The sequence below is a fragment of the Ornithodoros turicata genome, chromosome 2 (assembly GCF_037126465.1).
Source record: "Ornithodoros turicata isolate Travis chromosome 2, ASM3712646v1, whole genome shotgun sequence".
Classification (NCBI taxonomy): Eukaryota; Metazoa; Arthropoda; class Arachnida; order Ixodida; family Argasidae; genus Ornithodoros; species Ornithodoros turicata.
The window spans coordinates 62,751,694-62,768,740 of NC_088202.1; the positions used below are offsets into that span (position 1 = coordinate 62,751,694).

Genomic DNA, 17,047 nt, shown 5'->3' on the forward strand with positions numbered 1-17,047 from the left:
CCAGATTACGGTGAACATCATCGCGTTCACGACGGCATGAGTGCTGTTGCCTCCTGGTGAGCGGTAGGTGATGAGAAATGAACAGATATCAAAAGCACATTACCATTTCTGCGAGTAGGATGTAGGTATCTCGATAGGACAACTACCCCTGATTTTAAGATGGCCTCGTTGGTGTCAACTCCACCACCCATGCCGCAGCCCAGGTCTTTGGATTCCAAGGCAGAAAACACCTGCATGTGTTAAACGCTATTTTATACCTTGCGAGATAAGGAATTGTAAAATCAGTTTCGTCAAAAGAGTACCAAAAGTGCACAGTTCTATCTTCTTGTGCAATAGTGTAAATGGAGTTCCTTCATATAGAGATACATGTAAAAGCGTCGAAAGGTAGAAAACCCAGCGAACCGATGAGGAAATGTAAAGATAAGAGTCGCAGGTTTCGAGACGGCGGCTGTCGTCCTCAGGCTCTTCTCCTAGAAGTTAGAAACGTTGGCGCAGAACGCCAGTTTTCAAGAATTGCCACCGATACATTTGCCACAATACAATACAATACATTAGAAATCACACACTGCATATGGATATTCTGCAAGATTGCAATGGAAAACGCGCTTGGAAAACTCAATGGCGGTACCTAACATACGAAACGAAATCTTGGGGCGCGAACCGAACCCACCACCTCCTAATCTTCCGTACTATACCTTGGCTACCACCAACGGGCGGATGCTTTGACCCACTCGGCCATGCCGCTAGTCGCTCAGCGTCTGCACTGCACGTCTCACGTGATGTCGTCCACGTCGTCTTGCAGCACCAACGCGGAGTTAATGCGTAGGCGGTGTGCTGTGTAGTATTCAGGCAAGTATAGAGTTCCGAGATGTGCCGCAGGTGCTGCTGCTGGAGATGCGGACGCGGTAACCGAAAATGATGAACGTAAGCATCAGCCAATAATGCCAGGAATCGGCATGCGACAAAGCGTCCCGTCTTTGTACACTCGGACAGATGTTCAGGAATGCACACCAAAAGTGCAATGGCCTCAACAAATTGTGAACGTGTTTGTAGGCAAAACCTGTGTTTCTGCGCGAGGCACACGTCAACCTATTGTCTGGTTTGACGTTGGGCCGCATGTACATCATGTACGGTCACAGTCATCACTCTAGATCCGGTCCCCCTTGTCCCCCTTAACGGCGTGTAACATGTGTTCCAGGGGCTACATTGGCATTTCCCCCTTAAAGCCATGGGCTGCTTCGTCTAGAACCCATTCCAAGGGTTACATGCGCCCTCTGTAACGCTTCCGCATCGGGCTACAAGGGTGACAGTGACGTGTCATCGATGCCACCCTTGAAATATCACCCTTACGTAATTCCAGTCACCAATACTCTCAACCGTAACCATTATTACGAGGACAAGAACGAATTTGCTACAAGGCTTGGATCACGTTGTTTCTGCGACCCGCTGACTTTGAACTCTTCCGTCTTATTGTTGTTACTGTTGTGATGTTCACTTCCGAGGACATTCGCGGCAAGCTTCGTGGTCGGTGCAAGCAAAATGAGTGTGATTGCACCGTGTTTATGAGGAAGATTGAGGATCATGCTGGCAACCGCACTGGGTGGTGTGTGTTCTACGGCCATCCACGTTCAACACAGAGGCGTCTTGAATCAATTGGTGAGTGTCTTCCGCAGTTATTAAAGCCATGAACAAACAAACAAGGGGCGGTGCTTTTTGTAGACGTGCCTCGCGTTGAGGAGATGGCAGTGGCACCATTCGCGACGAAACAGTGAGTTTGCAACGGTGTGTATCTCTTCTCTTTTTACATTTGTCCCTCTGTTTAATTTAATGTGTGACCGGCTTTTGAGAGCGAGTGTAGCTGTCTGACGCAAGCTAAGGCTTGTTCATGCATGTGTATTTTCAAGATTCAGAAACAGTGACGACCTGAGTACACCGGGACCGAATTTCACGGCGCAGTCAGCCAGTCTACAACTGTTCGACTGTTCTAGTATGAGTGAGAGTGCAAGGTACGGTACACCACCAGGATAACGCAAGCCACAGAGTGAAGTCCCATGCAACATCTTGCATGTACTTGTCAGCATTTCGTTATGGTTCCCAGGAGCAGATTTGTTGTCAGTAATTCAGATCCGTCATGTTGTCAGTATTCAGATCCGCATTAACAGACAGCTGGCTCAACGAAGCAAACTAGTGTTTCCCGACTCTCAGTAGTCGTGAAATAATTCTGTAATTTGTCATTTAGTCGTAATAAATCTATGTGTTCCATACTCGGATTTCACGTACAAGTGTGCATGCGTTTATTTTATCACAAACACAATTTTATTTTCATGCCTGTACAGTGCCACTTCTCTAGAAGTGCATCAGGCTGGGGCCACACGGCGATGCACTCAGCGAGCGGCTTCACCACAAGCTACACTGCTGTGAGGGGAAGAGCGCTGCAGATGACTGGTAACCCATAACGCGGGGTTCAGCGCCTACGGGAAGGGTTGCGATTCGTAACCCATAAGGCTACAAAACTGCGGCCTTGAGTGTCACCCTTATGTGCAGGACACGCCTACATAACCCGTACAACAGGGTTAGACCATAACCCCTGATGTAAGGGTTAAAAAATGATAAATTCTTAACCGTTACTGGGGGTGACCAGATTTAGTGTGTAGGCGGAGGCGGAGACTTTTCAATCTGCCGGAGGGGGCCGGGCACAACGCCCCCCCCCCCTTTTTTTTTTCATGCACAGAGGTCGGGCAGTGTGTCGGGAATTCCGTGTTGCGACGTTGTGTGGTAAAATTTTACAGGATTTTCATGATCACTCGCATGAAACACGCGATTCTTAGGATATTTCTCGAAACTTCCATCTTGAGTGATCTGATGCGATGCTGTCGCACTTCGTACGCGTTTGGCAGTGCGGCAAAGAGTACGGTGATTTCCTTTGTTCCGTGTTAGCGCCGCGAAGCAACTGTCGCTGTGAGCGGTGTACAGACGTGGACAGATGGAGAGAGGACAGCAGGAAGGAGTGGAGACTTCAAGGGGAACTGTGCAGACATTCGTGTGGAAAGTCCACTGGGAAATCCAGCTGAAACCTCAGACAGCACAGCCGGTGGTGGGATTGGAATTCGCCACCTCCCAAGTCTTCCCCACGACCTTGGCTGCCACCAATGAGGATGCGTTTACACGCTCGGCCGTGCCACTGGTCAAAGAAATTCCTATCGTTAGAATTCATTCTGCATTAATTAAAAGCGTCGTAGCCTTCTGGAAGCTGTTACAGTGTCGACGACACCCGCCCTATAGTAACAGGTGCTCGTGACGAGGGATGGAACACTTTAAATGGTCCAGTCGTGAACAGGAACTCGAAGGTTGTGAGTAAACTGGTAGAGGCTGATTCCTGTTTCTATCTTTCTCTGAGAAAACTTATAAGAACTCGGAATATAACGACCAGGACGGAGACTCTGAGCTGAGGCACTCAACAGACAGGTGATTTTCTACCGGGACATGCCGGCCTTTGCTGCTTTCGTGTATAGTACATTGGTACAACACATGGAAACTTGAGATCGAGTCTGCACTTGATGATGCTATTGAGTTTTTGCTTCGCCTGGTGACTTTCTCGGCGACTGACCTTCGGAGTACTCGCGGGCGAGTTGAGCTGCTACGACCGCAGCGATCTGTGCCCTGGTCAATTGCTCATCAGTTTGTCACAGCTGGAATGAGTACAGCCACGCAGAGCCGACTGGTGACGGACGTGATGATCTCTCACGGTTTTCACGGAGAGATGTACGGAGAGAGTACGGGGAGAGTAGAGAGAGATCTACTCCTGTTCTTCTGCCGTACTGTTGTGGCTGTCAAGAAGAGCTGGTGCATTAAGTAGTAAGGAGCCGGATAGGCTCCTCGAATGGTAGGCGTAAATTGAAGATAGGGATATATCTGAACAAAATATGGAGGCTAACGATTACGTTTTGGTTGCTAGGTTCAGAGGGTAGGAATTTGACGCTCATCATTGGAATTGTAAATTAACTTGAACAAGCTAAAATTTGTAGTCGCCGATATCGGGTGAGATGGGCGCTCGAGACGTGCGAAATCGGTGCTAGTGAGTGGCCAACGATCCTGGTACCTATGCCGGAGATGGACACAATGGTAGCTGCTTGGTTAAAAAATGATTTATGTGCTATTTGCTTCCCTGGAGATACCATCAGATGTTGCAAGGGTCAGTCAGCTTGCCGTTTCTCGGTGAACATTTACGTTCGTAAGTGTAGAAAGTCGGGCAAGATGGTAGGAGTCCACGTCGAAAACAAGCATTCGGCACGAAGATGGACAGCATACTGTGTGCTGTACGCCTCCGTTTTGAGAGCTTGCCTTAAACACGGGTTCGTCTGCTCCAAGTCAGACGCGTGGAGGTACTGCACTATTCTGTATTAAATTATCTGATTTTAAGAGAGCTGAGGTTGACAGCAGATATCAAAACGTTAATGGTTGCCATAGGTGGGCATTTTCCTGCGGCCTCACTCATCCTCACCTCACGAAGCACAGACTTTGTTGGCCTCAGTCACCCTCACCAAATTTTTCTCGCCAGTAACTAAACCTCAGTCACCCTCACTCTCACATTCCATTTTAAATTTTGCCCTCACAAACCTCACCTCAGGGCAACGGGATCCCGAGAAGCTCACCATCCTCATCCTCACATGCCTTCACCTCATGAGGCTATTCACAACCCTTATGTCCTCAAGTATCTTCACCTCATGAGGTCCTCATCCTCACGTGTCCTCACCTCATGAGGGCCCTCATGTCCTCACGGCGCCTCACGTACTTTCGCCTAATGAGGGCCTACATGGCCTCACGAGTCCTCATCCTCACGTGCCCTCACCTCATGAGGGCCCTCATGGCCTCACGTACCTTCTTCTCATGAGGAGCCTCATGGCCTCACGACCCTTCATCCTCACGAGCCCTCACCTCGTAAATACCGTTATGGCCTGACGTGTCTTCAAGTCACTAGTAGGCACATGAGCCTCAAAAGAACTTTCCGTCATGTTCACATGACGCGTCGGCGTTGAACTACTGTGTCAGTAGTTGGTACCAATGATACTGCGCGGCATTAAACTGTTTATAGTGTTTCGTGCCGTGCTTGGATAAATCTGGTAACAGTTGTCACTGACACAGTGAGGTTTAACGTTAGTGTTTGGCATCAGCAAAGAGGAGCCCGAACACATCACCTCATCCGTGAGGTCCCTCACGAAAGGCCTCATGGCCTCATCCGTGAGGTCCCTCACGAAAGGCCTCACAGCCTCAGCCGTGACGTCCCTCACGAAAGGCTTCATGGCCTCATCCGTGAGGTTCCTCACAAAGGGCCTCACGGCCTCATCCGTGAGGCTCCTCACGGAATACGTTGTACCCTCACGTATTGATGGCCGCACGACGACTGGCATCATGAGGGCCCTCACGGTGAGCCTCATGAGGGACAATGCCTCACGACTGTACTCGTGAGGAACATTCAGCGTGGTCTGGCCTCACTCACCCTCACCTCACGACGATGAGGTGAGGGTGAGGCGTCTTCATGAGGGTCCTCATGAGTGAGGACGCCCAGCTATGATGGTTGCTGACAGGTTAAAGCGGGAGATGGCAGAGGATGTATGAGAATGAGATAGAACAGTGATTGAGACCACGCGGCATTGCTAGATTGGCGGAACACTATGCAGAAAGTCAGAGGGACGGGGACACGAAGACGGCACAGCCAGTGCCCGCGTTCGAATACGGGCATCGGCTGTGATGTCTGAGTGTTTTTCCTCGGTTTCCCCGGCTTTAAGACAAATGTCGGCACAATTTCCTGTGAAGTCGGCCCATGACGTACGATCACCCCCACCCCCCTGCGATAGTCGTGATGTTGCCCGCCTGACCATGACCGACTACGTCAAGCAGCTCCATCACCTCCACATCACCGGGGACACGTGAGAGCAAGCTGCATGCAGGAAGAGGTACCAGACTGTTTCAGAGTGATATGGTCAGACATGGTGCAGGTCGGCTCCATGGTAATTGGAACTGGGTAGTTTCATTTTAAATCGAAGAACAGGGAAAGTCGTATTTTTTAATTCGGCCAGAAAAAATATATGTAAGAGGACACCTCAAACGAAGCAAATCGCACCACATGCGACGCTCGTGCGTGGAGTAGTTTCCGCGTGGGAGAGGAGGAAAGTCTGAGGCTGCTTGAGCGCGCTTTCTTCTGGACCGACCTTGACGGGATCTAGCATCGCTGATTTTATGCCTAGGAACTGGAGGACTGGTTTTTCGTGATTATAGGCTGTACCATAGACACTGTCGACAGCCACCCACAGAACTCTGAGGGCCACAGATTTTCTGTTAAAAAATTACAAACTTGGCGTAAACGTTCAAAAAGGCCAAATTTTGTTACCAATTTGCTTCATGATAGAACGTTTGAGGACATCGAGCTTGGTACCATTCGATAGGACGTTGAAATAACTTTCGTGCTGTATAGAGTTCATTTTTGTCAGCCTAGTGGTTTCTGTGTTATTAGCTTTAGAATCGCACATGGTAGGCGAAAACTGCCAATGTTGCATCTCACATCGTCTCACATCATTGCACTCATGAATTTTCTCAAAAATGACACCTTCGATTTCCTTGATTATTTTTGAAAAGGTGGCGTCATGTCCCTACTTTAGATGCCAAGTGAGACAATCTTTTATATTTACCTGAGAGACGCGCACCGATTTTTTTTTTTTGTCAGGCAGGGTCCACGAGGCTGCGGCCCTGCGCGCCCCATCCATGAGCACGCTTCAACATCTTGTTTGCTACAGGTCTCCCGCTGACAGAGAAAGTAATGACCGCACTGTGTGAGCTTGTTGTAGTTAACGATGAAAGATGAAAGTCACTGAAAAGGTTAGCCAGCTGTAGGACTCGAACCCACAATGTCCCCAGAGCATCACTTTACGTTTACCCAATGGTCTCCCAGTTCCGTCAGGCTCATTCAAACCGTGGGAGAGTACATGAGTTGCCTGTGCGCCCTTCACGAGGAGCCCCAGTCCGACGAACATGCCGACAAAGCAGTGAGAAGAAACGAAGCGCTTCGTAAAGATCTTTATCCAGTGGTAACATCGTCGCTTTTGTTTCAGGTTGCCGCCAGTCCCCCTGGCAGTGTGAAAGTCACATCCTTTTCGTTGGTAAAAGAACGCTGTGGAAGTTTCGAAAAACGTAAAATGTGCCCATTGCGAGACCCCTGCAGCTGATGCATGCCACATGCATGCATCATCCTATAGCTATAGACATGACCTTTCACATAATATAAACTTACTGGGTTCACGCGCATGGATGCCAAAGGATTACAGAAGACCACGCCGCGGGTTTGAGGTACCTACGGCTACCGGAAACGATGAATTTTAGTTGTGCGTTGTTCAGTCGGAAATTTTGATTCCCACGGTGGCACTGGCACAGCTCGTGGAGGGCGAATGTGTTATACTCGAGAGCAGCAACATACTGTCATCACAGCGGTCTTACGGACTTTGTAGTACTCGTCATGGTTCCGAAATAACGAACGAAATAATAAAAACTAATTAAAGAGAGCATGCACAGCTTCGGAACTGTCACTTATTGCGCCCAAGCTAAGAGACGGCTGCAACAACGCGGCCACAAATTTGTATTCTCAGGTGTTGTAACTTTCTGTCCCCTGTGGCCGTAGTTCTGCCTTCCTAATATTAACTCGCACGACAGCCTCATAGCGTGCGTATGTGCATTGCCTCAAGCATATGTACGGGAGAATAGTGAATATGCGCACGTGCGTACGCACACGTCGTGCGTGCGAATCCCATGAAAGTGCGTAATAGCAAGTTCAAGGCGCCCACGAAAGTATTGCCCTGCGTCTCCAAAGGAAAAAATAAACATACGTACCATAAGTGCAAAATAAGTACACAATGACACATCTGGGCAATAAATTACAAAGCAAAGACTACGAAGCAAAACGCGCTAGCTAAACATACGAGGAGCGCCTTTGTGTGGAAAAATGGCTCCACGGAAAGGTAGCCCTAAGTCTCAATCAAAAAGAGAAAATGTACCTTACCAGCAGCGCAAAGTACAGGCATAATCCTGCCCCTGTGGCATAAATCGTGAAAAATATTGTGGAGTTTTAGAAATAATTAAGTTCGAACATGCAAAATTTTCGCGTACCACTCGTGGTTTTGCGATACTAGGCGGACAAAAAATGCGCTTGAACCCAGTCACTTTATATCATGTGAAAGGTCATGTAAAGCTATCGGATGATGCTAATCCAATGGTGGCAGCCATCATCTGCAGGGGTCTCGAATTGTGGCATTTTACGTTTTTCGAAACATCCACAACGTTCTTTCACCAATGAAAAGGATGTGACTTTCACACTGCCTGGGGGCTGGCGGCAACCTGAAACAAAGGCTACAATGTTACTAGTGGATAAAGATCTTTACGAAGCTCTTCGTTTTTTCTCACTGTTTAGTCGGTATGTTCGTCGGACTGGGGCTTCTCGTCAAGGGCGCACAGGCAACTTATGTACTCTCCCACGGTTTGAATGAGCAACTGGGAGACCATTGGGTAAACGTAAAGTGGTGCTCTGGGCACACTAAAAGAAGCTCACGCAGTGTGGTCATTGATTTCTCTGTCAGCGGGAGACCTGTAGCAAAGAATAGGTTAAAGGTCGCTTGCTCGTGGATTGGGCGCGCAAGGCCGCAGTCTCGTGGACCCTGCCTGACAAAAAAAAAATCGCTGCGCGTCTATCAGGTAAAAATAAAAGATTGTCTTACTTGGGGTCTAAAGTAGAGACATGACGCCACCATTTCAAAAATAATCAAGGAAATCGAAAATACATTTTTGAGAAAATTGAGATGCAACATTGGCAATTTTCGCCTAACATGTGCGATACTCAAGCTAATAACACAGAAACCACTGGGCTGAAAAAAATGAACTCTATACAGCACGTAAGTTCTTTCAACGTTCTACCGAATGGCGCTAAGCTCGATGTCCTCAGACGTTCCGTCATGAAGCAAATTGGTAACAAAGTTTGGCCTTTTTGAACGTTTACGCCAAGTTTGAAATTTTTTAACAGAAAATCTGTGGCCCTCAGAGTTCTGTGCGTGTCTGTCGACAGTGTCTATGGTGCAGCCTATAATCACCAAGAAAACCTCCAGTTCCTAGGCAAAAAATCAGCGGTGCTAGATTCCGTCGAAGTCGGTCCAGAAGAAAGCGCGCTCAAGCAGCCTCAGACTCCTCTCCCAGCCGGAGAGAGAAGCAGCCTCCTCTCCCACGCGGGAGAGGAGGCTCCTCTTTGCAAAGTAGTAGTTCCCACGAGGGAACTACTCCACACACGAGCACCGCACGTGGCGCGATTTGCGTCGTTTGAGCTGTCCTCTAACATATATTTTTTTTCTGGGCGAATTAAAAAATACGGCTTTCACACGTTGTTCGATTTAAAATGAAACTACCCAACTTTTATGAGTGTTGTAGGACGGGGCATTTTTCAAATATATTGTCTAGAGAGACGACACCGAAGAACAGCTGAGGACGCCTGTCAGCGTCTGAGGAAGACCCAGGACAAACGTTTGTCCTGGGCCCAGGCAGCACAGCCGGCACCTGGATTCGAACCATGGTACCTCTGAGTATCGGCGTGACATGACCAGCACGCTAACCACTAGGGGCACTGTGATGTAGGGGCATTGATTTCCGACTACGAAGACCATTCCTGCCTTATCAGCCGCCTCCGACGGGCTTTCTCCGTTGTATAGTTTGCATGTGTGTGCATCGGCTAGATCAATGGAGTTGGAAACTGACGAAGAAACGTCCGAGGCGTTGAGCACAGCTTAAGGTATACGCTGTGGGTACCGCGGATAGCCTGTGCGTTTCCGGTGAGTGCAACTCTTTTAAACAGGAGTATACGGAGAGGATATGACGTTTGTGGATTAGTAGATGCTAGCAAACAAGCTGAGAGTGGGTATCATGCTTATCGAGGATGTGCTGTTGTCTCATGAAATTGAGATTCAATATTACATGGGCAGTTAAACGCAGCTGCAGCCGTGCATCTGGATAAAGAGAAATACTACGTGTGTATTCCGAAGGAACGATTATGGAGCGGGGTTGCTTTGGGATTCTGTGGGTGGTTGAGTCTTTGAAGGATTGACTTTGTAGTATTAAAGAGTCGAGGTTTTTGCCACGGTGTTCAGTGGATGATACCACCAGTGAGCTTCAAAACTAATGGGAGGTGCTGCGGTGTCGACAACAACGACACCAGTAACGAGAGCTCGTGACGAAGGATGGTACTTGTGAGATGGTTCAGCTAAGAATTAAGTTAAGTTAAGAAGAAGAACTCTTGGATAAATTCCATGATAGGCAAGTCTGAGCGACGAGCAAGACACGTAAACAAACACAAACACGAAAGCTCAAAAAAGAACTCCAACAAAAAAGAACCCCAAGAACTCTTGGGGAGCGAAGAAACTGGTAAAGGCTGTTCACTCGCTCTATCTTTCTCTCAGGAAACTTGATAGATGTTCAACTGCAAATGGTAAAACTGTAACTATGTTTTACAACCCTGGGTTTATCTTTTTTCTTTTTCTCTTCTTCTTTTTCGAGGCGGAATAACGGAAGCCACCCTATATACTGTTGGGGACACGGTTAGCTAAAATCGCCCGTCAGTACATCGCCGTCCCATATTACCTCTGTTACGTTTGAAAGTGTTGTGCCAATGTTGTATTTGAAGGCGGGCCTTACTCGAAAGAGATAGTCTTGCAACACCTGAAGATTTGAGATGAGATAAACCACGGAGTGCTGGTTTTAGACAGCACCTAATTGTGTCGCTCACCCTTGCAGTAACCCAGACAACCATCAACGTCCCCAGGACATCCCAGTTTGGTCATAACGTCCAGGTCCATGATGGATGTCCACTGGATATCCCCTGGATGTCCCAAAATATCCATAAATATCCTGGATTTATCCAGTGCTGATGTTGCGAGCTGGACGTCCCTTGGACGTCCTGTGGATGTATAATATCGGACGTGTTGTGATACAGCCAATTAGGCTAACAGCTTTCATAACAACGAAGGTGTGGTGCAGTCTGGTCGCAACTAATAACTACATGCGTAAAATTACATAGCGCAAGATTTTGATGCGGGATCTTAGCAGCTATATTTCGATTGGCATCCTGCGAGTAATATTACACCAGTTTCATTTACTCAATAGCTCTATAAAATAACGTGCGTAGAACTACGACAGTACCAACCGTATGCGAGCTTCCCTGTGAACAAAAACAAAGAAACGTTCCCCGCCGTTCACTGCTGAGCGTCGTCTGCTGCATTAACTTGCACCGCCGCGCAAAAGCAGAAAGCGCCATGAGCATCGACAATAACGCACGTCATCATCCGCTCGCCACTGTGAACGTTCGCATTCCGTTGTGCAGTTTTAAGTTTCAAGGTGAGCCTGTGAAATGTGCAATGACGCCGAAAGTTAAGGGTAAAAATATGTGTGCATGAAGGATCGTCGGGCTGCAGAAAAAACTCTTTACGATTTCGGCTAACGCTCTGAGTACGCAACGCGATCAACACGAGTGCCGTGCGTCTTGATCCCGGAATTAAGATGAGGTCTTTATAGTAAACATGCTGAGTGGAAGTGATGATAATTGTGAGTCTTCAGTAGTTCTCCAATCATCCGTCGCAGGGGAGGTTGTTGAAACTTATTGTTCAACGTCAGAGAGTGCTGAACAGTTTGAAACAAAAAGTACTCAACGTGATTTCCAAGACAGAAGAGAACCGAGCCATATGACCGAGGACGATTGTACATGGTTCGTTCACGAGCGATGTAATGAAGTATGTAATGATGTAAGTGATGTAAAGCATACTGCTACCAATGCCGTCATCTCGAATGACATCGTTCACACCCGTGCGATGTTGAACAAGGGAGGCGTACGACTTTTTTGTACCACTTATGAATTTCATGATAGTGCAAAAAAGGCAGCGCCTCCGGTTTTCAACACATCAGGGGCGAGAACTTTGTCATTCGGGATTGTGGTTGGCTAGGAGCGGGCTATCAGGTAAAGATCGTTTTTAAGAAGAAAAAAAACTTCGTCAAAAGCTGCACAAGTGTGCCTAGGAGGAAATAAGACTACCAAGAGGTACCAAACACAAAATGAATAAGAGTGTCAACCCTGTGCTCCTTTCTACTGTGTCTTTTGTGAAATTTTTGATTTGGTGTATTGTTACGCATGCGACATCTTCTGAACTTGTGAACTTCTGTCACATTTACAGGGTGTAGCTCTTTTAGCTTAACTTATGCCTACTGTTTGCTGTGTTCTACAGTTCCCGACAAAAGTTAACGGAACACGTGAGCTGCATACTTTTTCTCTCGTGCGGCACCCAAGCGGTCTTCGGGAGCGGTAGAGTTCTTTGCTGAGAGAGGCGTGAATGAGTGTGCTGCGAGGAACTCGCTACAGTAATTTCGGTATTGCTTCTCTTGAACGTGCCCACGACGCCCGTTGGGTTTCACTGCCGTGCTCTCCATCAACACGTGACTGAAATACTGCGTAAGCTGTCATCTGGTCACGTCAGATATTTAATATAATCACAGCTATGTTCCCTAACGATTAATGTGTTTAGAACATATGTGATGCTTCTTCGCTTTTTAATTTGGGAAACACACTATCGTGTTTTCCCAATGACTTATTTTTATGTCCCGAATAATACCTGGGAGCTCCCAGTCTTCACAAACTTTCAGTGACGTGGTGCTGCAGAACACTGCAGTGGTTTCGAACTCACTTCGCAGGCACTATAGTGAGAAGCAATACCGAAACTACCGCAGTATGTAGCTTGCAGCCCGCTCATCTACGCCTCTCAAACGATGACCGCGCTCAAACTCACCTGCTTCCGTCTGCCTCTCGGGTGTCTTGGCGGAGAAAAAAATGCGCAGCTCGCTTATTCCGTACACTTCTGTCAGTACCTGTACCGTTGTCGGAAAAATTTAATGCTGTTGGTTAGCAGGTACATACTTTGTTCCTAGCATTCGATATGCAACGGCCAAGACAGCTATGCAAGGTGTGCCGCGGATATTCTTTCACATGAAGTGTCAGCAGTGTCAAACTGTGATATACCTGCACCCTATTTCTTTGAGTCTGGGCATACAACTCCCTCCTCAGTTATAAGAAAGTAGCTGCAATTATTGTTTTGCTAAAAGCACCAAGAGTGGCTGTGATAAATTATGTGTCGATATGAATAGTTCATGTACGGTATGTGTACAGAGGATGTTGCACGAGAGAGTGACCATCAATTATTGCAAAAAAACTACGTGAGATAAAAATTGAAAACATTCTGCATGACACTTGTGAAGGTTTTTGCTCCCAAACAGTGGTTTTCTATGAGTGTCCCTCGTTAATTAATCTGATTAGCGCAATTGAACTCAAAAATTTGCCAAGAAAAGGTAACCTTTTTGCATTAATTAGAAGACCCATAGCCACAACACACCATTTCAGTCACAAATACAGGATGTTTCGCAAACGTTTCTACAAAAATTTGGCACCCAAAAACACCCAACAACCGCCTGAGAAACCTTTCCGTGACAAAATATTGAGTTCAAAATAATTACCCTAATTATTGAGGTACACTAATGCAAACCTCCTGTTTGGGTGGCAAAAAGGTTCATAAGTGTCGTGCAGTAAGTTTGCAATTTTTATCTCACGTAATTTTTTTTTAAATAATTAAGGGTGACTCTCTCGTGCAACACCCTATATATATATGACGACAAGCGTTTCATAAATGTTACTCCACTGTGTTTTGCTGCGTACCTTGCAAACTCCTCAATAAATTTCTTTTCAATATATATTTAAACTCTCTTTCCATTTGTATTGTTACACATGCAAGCACCAGAAACTGTCAGGGAACAGATTAACACGTGCCACTATTTCCTTGTACGTTGCAGTAGATTACAGTAGCTTGGGATGCTGCCTCTGCACGCATAGGTGCGGGAGCATTGAAATACACGAAGTATAGGTCCCGTATAGCGTAGGTGGACACATCCTGGTTCAGTCCTACAAATGTCATATATGACGTCTTGAGGACAAACAGGGGACGTCCATGGATGCACCTTTGACCGTCCAGCAGACGTCTACAGGACGTCCTGAGGAGTTTTGTGGATGTCCTTAGGACATCCATATGTCCAGAGATGGATGTCCAGAGGATGTCCTAAAGACATATATGGTTGCCTGGGAATGTTGATATGCATACCCAATGTAACTTCTATTGAAAGGCTCCAAGACATGTTACCTTACCATCTCCTTATCATATTATGCTCAGCAGTGCACCAATAATTCAGTTAATCGTATCTTAGTATCGCAAGATTCTGCATATGCGCATATCCTTCGCATCCCTACCACCGCAAGGCCTGTGCAAACACCACCTATGTAGAGAAAGCCTGCTTACTGGTCAACGTCACGCAACAACTTAGAGTCATCCAACCAGGATCGTATTTTCAACGGCGGTAACAAATCACAAACGTGCTTTCAGCGGTCGTAACGATGGAGACGAACCACTGTCGTCTGCGAGTAGTGATTGAACGTCCCCGCGTACTAAATGGGACAACTTTAAAATAAAGCGCAAAACGGTCCCATATCTTTTTGAGACTGATTTTCTGGAAAGCGCGCGCAGCGTTTTTTCTCTACAGATTCAGGTCGACAGGTTCAAAGTTAGCTGGAATCATTTCCGAGTTGTTTCATTCAGAGAACGGCGAATCGTAGTAGCCGACGAATTCTGACTTTCTATGTCCACGTGACGAAGGAGGGAGAGGAGGCAACTAGCAGGCCTTCGGTATCAAGGTGGCGTTGCCCGTGTACGACATTATGTCGCACAGCGACGTGACTGCAACGTATGTATGCTTCCATCGACCAAGATTAATAGAGATTTCCGCTGGTCACTTTCGTAATGCGCAGTGTAGCGTGCCCGAATGGGTTGAATATAGAACCGAACGAAGAACGAACAGAACGACCAATGATAAGTAACGTAGGTTGCACTGAAGTAACCAATGTAACATACGCACCCCCCCCCCAAGCCACTGTAAAATTTTCTACATTGCAACAACCAGTGGAATTTACCATAAGCAAACTCTCTTTATATTTTTTTCTCAGCTACTATGGATACGTCACCTAATGAAGAGTGGAAGGTACTTACCTTGTCAAATGTAAGGAGACCTTTCTTGTGCAGTAAGTAAACCGCTTTGTCAACACCCAGGAGGCCCACAACTGTACCCTCTTCTCCCTTGATTGTGATTGTTTGAGCAGTACCAGGCTCCGTTTCCTTATCTTCGAGGAGCACTTCTGTCTAATGAAAGCGAAACATGGAAACAGAAATAGAATCTGTGTTCATCAATCTGTGTCCGGTAAACGTCGGGTTAAATACACCGGCTGCTTGAAACATTAGTGCGTGGTTGTGAGTTTCCTGCAGCGCAGATAGTTGCTCATTGCGTTATCGAAACACCAGCTTACTACAATAACAATTGCCATGTCAATAACACATGTGAACAGGAAAAGAATAAGATGACGCAGAGTATGTACGTGTTACGTCAGAAGGATAGTACACGACGGCAGAAATACCGGTAACTTTATGCGCATATAATCCACAAGACAAACGCCACGCATCCCCATGCCATATATTAATTACAGTCAATGTGACCTATAATGACTGTCTTTCGCCCTTTACACTCATTAAATGCTCCGAATGTCGCAAGCAGGTTATCCTTACCTTTGAGTTCTTATCGCAAGAACGTTCCGTGCGGACGTAAATAGAATCGCTGAGCACGGTGAGAGTATTTGTCCTAATGTCACGCACTTTTGCAAAGGCCACCACTCGGAAGCTTGGTACCATATCTTCTGTTACTTGAAATGAAATACTTTTCTGCACTGTTCCTCCTTTTAATTCCGCTGTGAAGAGCACTCGCCCCTTGGATATGACCTAAAGATGCAAAGTGTTCAGCGGGAAATTAGGAATGCTGCACCATACAGTGCATGTTTGCACGGTCTCGCGGTGCAAAGCACTCTATAGTGTTTGCTGGAAGAAGCGACATCGTGAACACGTGTGCACGGAAAATTTGTGTGTCTCTTATTCCAAGAACACACGTTCGAGCTTTCCTTTTACTCACCGTATAGTAAGCACCAAATTTCGCATTCAAATTTGTAAAAAGAACGGCGCTGTACTCTCGATCAACCTGTGAAGGAAGCGAATAAACGTTGGCATTAAGTGCGGCAGTATATTCCGGAAGAACTTCTTTCACCAAAGTGTTCATGTGGCACGTCTTACTTTCACGGGAGTCATGGGGTCATTCCTCTGGATCGCTATAAAGCCGTTACGGGGTGTTTTATACGGTTCTAGGCGGGTGGTCGCTTTCGCCCGTTGTTTTTCTGGCAAACGTCTGGACGCAGTTTCGATCTGTGGGATAAGCGCATCAGCTACCAGTTATCTGAAAGCACCATAGTGAAGGAAGAGGTACCTGAACGGTAATAACGCTGTGAGTTGTTTCTGGAATTTCCATAAGAAAGCTTGCCAGTCCATGTTCGTTTGTTTCCTTTTCGGCGTCTCTCACGATGCTCCCATTGGCTTTCAAGATCAAGTGAACACCTTTGGCAGGATCGCCCGTCAGATACGACACCTTAGCCTACAAATATGAAATAAATTTTCAAGTCAGTAATCGGCAGACACTCCACCTCTAGACACCCACTGCACAAACAGTGTGCAAGATTCTGACAGTTTGTATAATTTGTATAATATATGGGACCTCATTCTGTACAGACTAACCCATAATTTGTACCCCTGAAACAAGCAAATAAATAAACAAAATCGCGTTTTTGGGTCGCAAGGCAGCGACGATCATGAGTGACACCACAAATGCGGATTGGTGGATTAATTGTAGCCACCTTATGACTCTGTAGCGAGGGTTAAAATTCCAACGCACAAACAAAATAGTTAGAAGAACATCATATGGACTGAGAGAAGGCCGATCACCAAGAAATAGAGGATAGAACGCGCTGCACGTAATTCGGTATTCCGCACGGTGAAAGTTCTTCCGATTT

The 17,047-nt window shown here is 46.7% G+C and overlaps 1 protein-coding gene across 1 annotated transcript in view; it reads right to left on the reverse strand.

Moving 5' to 3' along the window:
• The window catches only part of LOC135385488 (A.superbus venom factor 1-like), a 134,661-nt gene that overhangs the window by 83,326 nt on the left and 34,288 nt on the right, over positions 1-17,047 (reverse strand). The window contains exons 10-15 of the mRNA XM_064614826.1: positions 16,468-16,632; positions 16,278-16,406; positions 16,120-16,185; positions 15,723-15,932; positions 15,153-15,302; positions 104-230 (exon numbers count right to left, since the gene is read on the reverse strand). Coding sequence (XP_064470896.1) covers positions 104-230; positions 15,153-15,302; positions 15,723-15,932; positions 16,120-16,185; positions 16,278-16,406; positions 16,468-16,632 — 847 coding nt within the window. The remainder of the gene's footprint in view (positions 1-103; positions 231-15,152; positions 15,303-15,722; positions 15,933-16,119; positions 16,186-16,277; positions 16,407-16,467; positions 16,633-17,047) is intronic.